Source organism: Diaporthe citri (assembly GCF_014595645.1).
Source record: "Diaporthe citri strain NFHF-8-4 chromosome Unknown scaffold_1, whole genome shotgun sequence".
In the NCBI taxonomy this organism is placed as follows: domain Eukaryota; kingdom Fungi; phylum Ascomycota; class Sordariomycetes; order Diaporthales; family Diaporthaceae; genus Diaporthe; species Diaporthe citri.
In genome coordinates this window covers 10,466,272-10,471,746 of record NW_025064846.1, presented here as the reverse complement: position 1 = coordinate 10,471,746, position 5,475 = coordinate 10,466,272, and the positions used below count along the sequence as shown (strand labels likewise).

General features: G+C 29.1%; 1 protein-coding gene across 1 annotated transcript; it reads left to right on the top strand.

Moving 5' to 3' along the window:
- Nucleotides 1-2,239: 2,239 nt before the first annotated feature.
- On the top strand, nucleotides 2,240-5,184 carry INS49_002720 (uncharacterized protein; the record flags this gene model as incomplete). Its single annotated transcript, XM_043163524.1, has 2 exons — nucleotides 2,240-2,395; nucleotides 5,179-5,184. The coding sequence occupies 2 exons, from the start codon at nucleotides 2,240-2,242 to the stop codon at nucleotides 5,182-5,184; spliced, it is 162 nt and encodes a 53-aa protein (XP_043032030.1).
- Nucleotides 5,185-5,475: the final 291 nt, after the last annotated feature.

Sequence of the window (5,475 nt, the reverse complement as noted above, 5' to 3'; positions counted from 1 at the left end):
TCGACTTCGCCTCAGACACCCAACATCCGACATAGCCGCGACTGCTTTCAGTCGCAGGGTAGCACTCGGGGGACAGGAAGAATGGCCGGTTTCTAGCACCACGAGCTACCGCAGAGCGGCCGCTTTTCCTGTCAACAGGGTGGGTAGATTGCGCAAAGACGTATCCACGGCCATCTGCACGATTGTCCTTTTCGACCGGGCGGATGCCACGTTCACAATCACGGTCTGGATTGTCAGCTCCGAGCGGCCTGTGCGTTCGGCCAAACTAATTGAAATGCGCCTGTCACTTGTGAACCGTCGAAATTGTTCTAGCACCATCCAGTAATATATGATGTTTTGGAGAATACTATGATATCCTAGACCTACCAAGATGAGTAATAGGACTTTCCGTTCGCAACTGAGCGCCTTTATTGCACAGATTCGATACTCGCAAATTTCCCATGATGGAAGATGTTAGTAGGTGTTCGTACGTACGAACAAGGTGATAAGCAAATTTGTATGTATTCTCGTGGTGGTTGGTTTCTGCTAAGTTTAACGGGTGCTACGGCTCCCGTCAGAAAGACTAAGTACTGTCCTCAGAGGGTCTGGTTGCACCTGCCGACAGAAGAAGCGACCCTAAATGCATGGTGGCTATTCGTAGGCTCCGTCATTCAGGCTTAGAACTCCACCCGCATTTTAGTCCTATAACGAGCCTAGTTTATTGAGCGCCCCTGGTCAAAGCTGTTTCTGAACCGAATAGCTGTAATTTATGTCGAGACGACTAAAGCGTGCTGTGTCGTTTGCGTATCCACCGCTTTGCTGTCCAAGCTGCGTCGATGATCACGTCCAAAACGCCTCCCCACATATTACGGATCGACAGCTTGCGTAACAAATTCAATCCGCTGCTTAACAGGCGATGAGTATTCTGGATGGATTGACTCATTACTCTGAGTTCGGTACTGCCATGCCGTAAAAATCGCTGTCACATACCAAGTAGATCCCTGCAGCTGATGGAAGTCGTGGGGGAGCATGTTGGATTTAGTCGCAATAACAGTCGCAGCTGCCCTGACTATTTGCCATGAAGCGGCCCACTCCGGTTTGACACTTTTCTCGCATTAGTACATTCCAAGGAGCACGCATGTGGGAACAATCACTCACTCTGGCGTCGCACGCGGTTGAACACCTGCTCTGGTCTCCTGTGCTGCAATTCGACTCCCATGACAGATCCCCGGCGCTTGTGCAATCGGGGTTCATGACTGTGACCGCAAAGACCATTGTCGTATGGAACAGGCTAAGAAAAACCAATGAAAGGCGCATTTTCGCAGATGAGAGAATGTTGGATACTGCAGTGAACTAGTTGTTAAAATGGAAGAAAGTTTAGAGGATGAATCGGATTGCTGAGTAGGAGAGATCGCCAATGAATCCGGATTGCGTGCTGAGGTTCCGCCTTTATATATACTATGTAATATATGCTTTTAGGGCAGACCTCGCGCTTTGTATCAAACATTGCATGAGTCAGTTGTAGTTTTAATGCTGTGGAATGCAAATGAGTGTACTGTTACATGACTTGTACCATCCGTTCCCGAGTCAGTCCCTGTTGTCCTGATCCTAGTACAAATGTCTTATTATAACCTTCCGGCGCCCCAGTGGGTCGTCCAGCTAATAATCATTATCCTTGCAATACGAGTTGTCAGAAGCTCCTACTAAGGTTCCACAAACGTTTTCGAACGTCAAAAGAGCATTGGTCCTTCTTCGTAAAGGGCGCGCAAGGGGACCAGCATGTTGTTACGGCCCAGCCAGTTGGGGTGCCGGCCGGCGCAAACGGATTTGTCATTACCAAACCTCTTGCTTTATGTCACAGTTGGTTGCCTTGACCCGCCCGTAACATGTAAGTTGGCAGGTGCGCGGGCGGGCACTCACCCTTAAGCTCAGCCCTAAGATAGCCGGCGCCAGATAGGTAGGATATGCGGATTACAAAGGCAATTTCACCCCATCTCATGACCAATAGTTGGCAGCAAGCATGCAAACAATCCACTGCGGGTGTTTCACCTAGGTCACGTAGTAGATGCATTAAAGCATGTTGAATTTCATTCTATTTCACTTCATGATTCAAGACCGTAGAAAAGACGCCTCAGGGTTCATGAGTATGCGACCTAGTCGCTCTGCTTAAGCCCCCACAGTCCAATTTGTCCGCATAACTGGGCGTGAACCATGGTTTATTGTCCACCGTGCTTCCCAGTAATTCTCATCCGTATGCAGGATGCTGAACCATAACCTCACCGTCAGCGCCACCCGCGTTGCATACGTGAGCTTGACTGATGAGTTTCTACTTGGGTACGCATGTACACGACGCTGCGTTCTCCGCTTTGCATACGCCGCCTTCGCTGTCCTGGAGATGAAAAATGTCAGCACGATCGTATGCCATGATATCTTCGTACTCAACTGTGACCGGAAAACGAACTTACCTTGCCTTCCTTCGCGCACAACTCTTTGCAAATTGCGGCGGCATTGCACTTGTCAGATTGGGTGGTCCGCTGCGGACCGACCATTAAAGCATACTAAATAACGGGTGCCTTAAGCAACGACATTAGCTTTGATAGAAAAGGCCTAACCATTAAAAAGGAGGGGATTTACTAAAAATAAAGTAAAATAATATAATTAAGTTATTATTAAGACTTATTTAATTATCCATAATATTAATAATTATATAAAATTTAATAATTAAGAGTTTTACTGCCTTAAGCTAATTAAATTATAATAATTAAATTATTACTAAAACCTTAAATGCCTTTTTAGCAAAGCTTAAAAATTAAAATAATTAAAATTATAAATTTAAACTTTAAGTTTAAATATAAGGGCTAAATTCTTATATTATAAATAAAAAACCCCTTCTTTTATATTTTAAAATGCTTAATATTTAATTAAAAAAAATATATTAAGAAATTATATATATTATAAATTATATTATTTTAAATAATAAATAATAAAAAGAAGGATAAAGATATAATTTAAAAGAAAGCTATAAGTAATTAAATAATATTAAATTTTATTAAAAGCAGTTAAAGATATTTAACTTAAACTTATTATAATTTAAGTAATTTAATATAACTTATAAGGAAGAATATTAATTAATAAAAAAGTTTATTAAGTAAATACTTTAAATGATTTCTTTAATTTATAAAAGCATTTATTATATTATAAATAAACTTATTTAAGAATAATATTAAAACTTAAAAGAAAGATATAAAAAATTATTAATTAATAAGAAAATACAATTAAAAATAGCATATAAAAATACCCTTAAATTATTATAAAATATTAAAAAGATATATATATAAATTAATAAATAAAAAGTACTTATAATAAAAGGTCTTTAAAAAAAACTCTTTAATGCTAAAAATATAACATTAAAAGTACTAAATTTATTATAAGCGATATAAGGGTTATTACTTAAATAAGCAATATCCTTTAAATAATTTAAATAATAAATTATTATAAATAAAAACCTTATATTTTATAAAGTTAAGAATAACTTTTATAAGAAATTAGCAATTTATAGCTTATAAGAAATTATTAAAGTCTTAAAAGAAGTATTTATAACTACTTATAATAATAATTAAAACTATAATACTAAAAATAAAAATACTTAAATTATTAAAGATTAAGGAATATTATTATAAAAAGGAATAATTAAATTATATAAAAGCTATAATAAAAAAAGCATTATTAACTTAAAGAAGAAACTATTTTAAATAAAAAGTACTTTATATATAATATACTTTATGCCCTTATAAAATATTATTATATTTTCCTTAAAAAAGCTTACTTTAAGTAAAAGCTATAAAAAGAAATTTTAAAATAAATAAAGTAAGCTTTTAAAAATAATATTAATTTATAAGCATAAATTTAAGTTATTAAAAAATTAAGATTTAAATTAAAGTTAAAAACTTTAAAATTAATTAAAATAAAAGTAATTAAAAAAGTTAAAGATTAACTCTTAAAATATTATATTATTAATATAAAAGCTAAGAAAGCTTTTATAATAAATATAGAAAAATATTTTTTTAATAAATATAATCTTAATTATAAATAATAATAATAAATTATTTAATATAAGATTAGCTATGCATAATAATTACTTATAATTTAATAACTATTAACTATTTATTTTAAGATATAACATTATAATAATTTGCTATAAATTAATAATTCTTTACTTTAAAAATATTGCCTTTTATTTAAAATTATTAATAACTTTAATATCTTTAAAATAGCTTTAAAAAAAGCATTTATTAAAATAATAAATATAATTTAATAACCTTTAAGTAATAAAATAAAATAACTTTATATTAACTTTAAAATATTTATAATTAATATATTATTAAGTATTAAATTATTAAGACTTAAAGCATATTTAATATTTAATAAAAAGAATATATATCTTATTATAAATAAAAACTACTTATTAATAAAGCTATTCTTTAATATAATTAAATAAAGTATTTAAACTTATATATACTTAAATACCTTATATTCTTATCTTAAGAAATATATATTTAAGAACTAATAATAATTAAATATAAAGCATATATTTTAATTAAGATTATAAGGTAAATTTATTAAGCGTTAAGAAAAATCCTTAAATAAAAAAATAAAAAAATTGCATTAAAGTTTTATAATTATAAATTTAAAATTTATAATTATATATTATAATTACTGCTTATATATAAAGTTTTAAAATATATTTAAAATTATTACCTTAAAAATTAAAAAAGTAAGATAATTCTTAAATTATTTAAATTATTTCTTAAGATAATAAAAGTATAATATAAAATTATTATTAAGGTTATTAAATATAATAATAAAGTTTTTATAAAATAATAAATAATTAAAAGCTTTCTTAAATTAAAATATATTAAAATTAAACCTTTAACATTAAATATATAAGCTTAAAATAATAATAATAAATGCTTAAAAGATATAATTAAAAAGAATATAAGTAATATAAATAAGCTTAAGATTTTTATATTTATTTTAGCTAAATATTAAATATATAATTATGTATTTTAATAATAAAATGCTAAGTTATAACTTTAAATATAAAATATTATATTATAAATTTTAATTAATAATTATAAAATACTTTAATATATTAGAGCTAAATTTAAAACTAAACTAAGCATACTTATAAATCTTTAGTTATAAGATATATATAATAACTTTAAATATATAACTTAAGAAAAGAAAATATAAACATTTAAAATTATAAGCATAAATTAAATATCTTATTAAATATTAATCTTTAAATATTTATTAAATATAAACTTTCTTTTATTAAAAAGGTAATTAATATAAGAAATATTATTTTTAATTAATATTAAATATTTAATAAAAATTAAAAAGGGTTTAAAAATAAACTTTAATTATAAATATTAACTATTTAATAAAATAAATAAAAAGATATTTTCTTTTAAATAAAGATAAAATCTTAAAGCT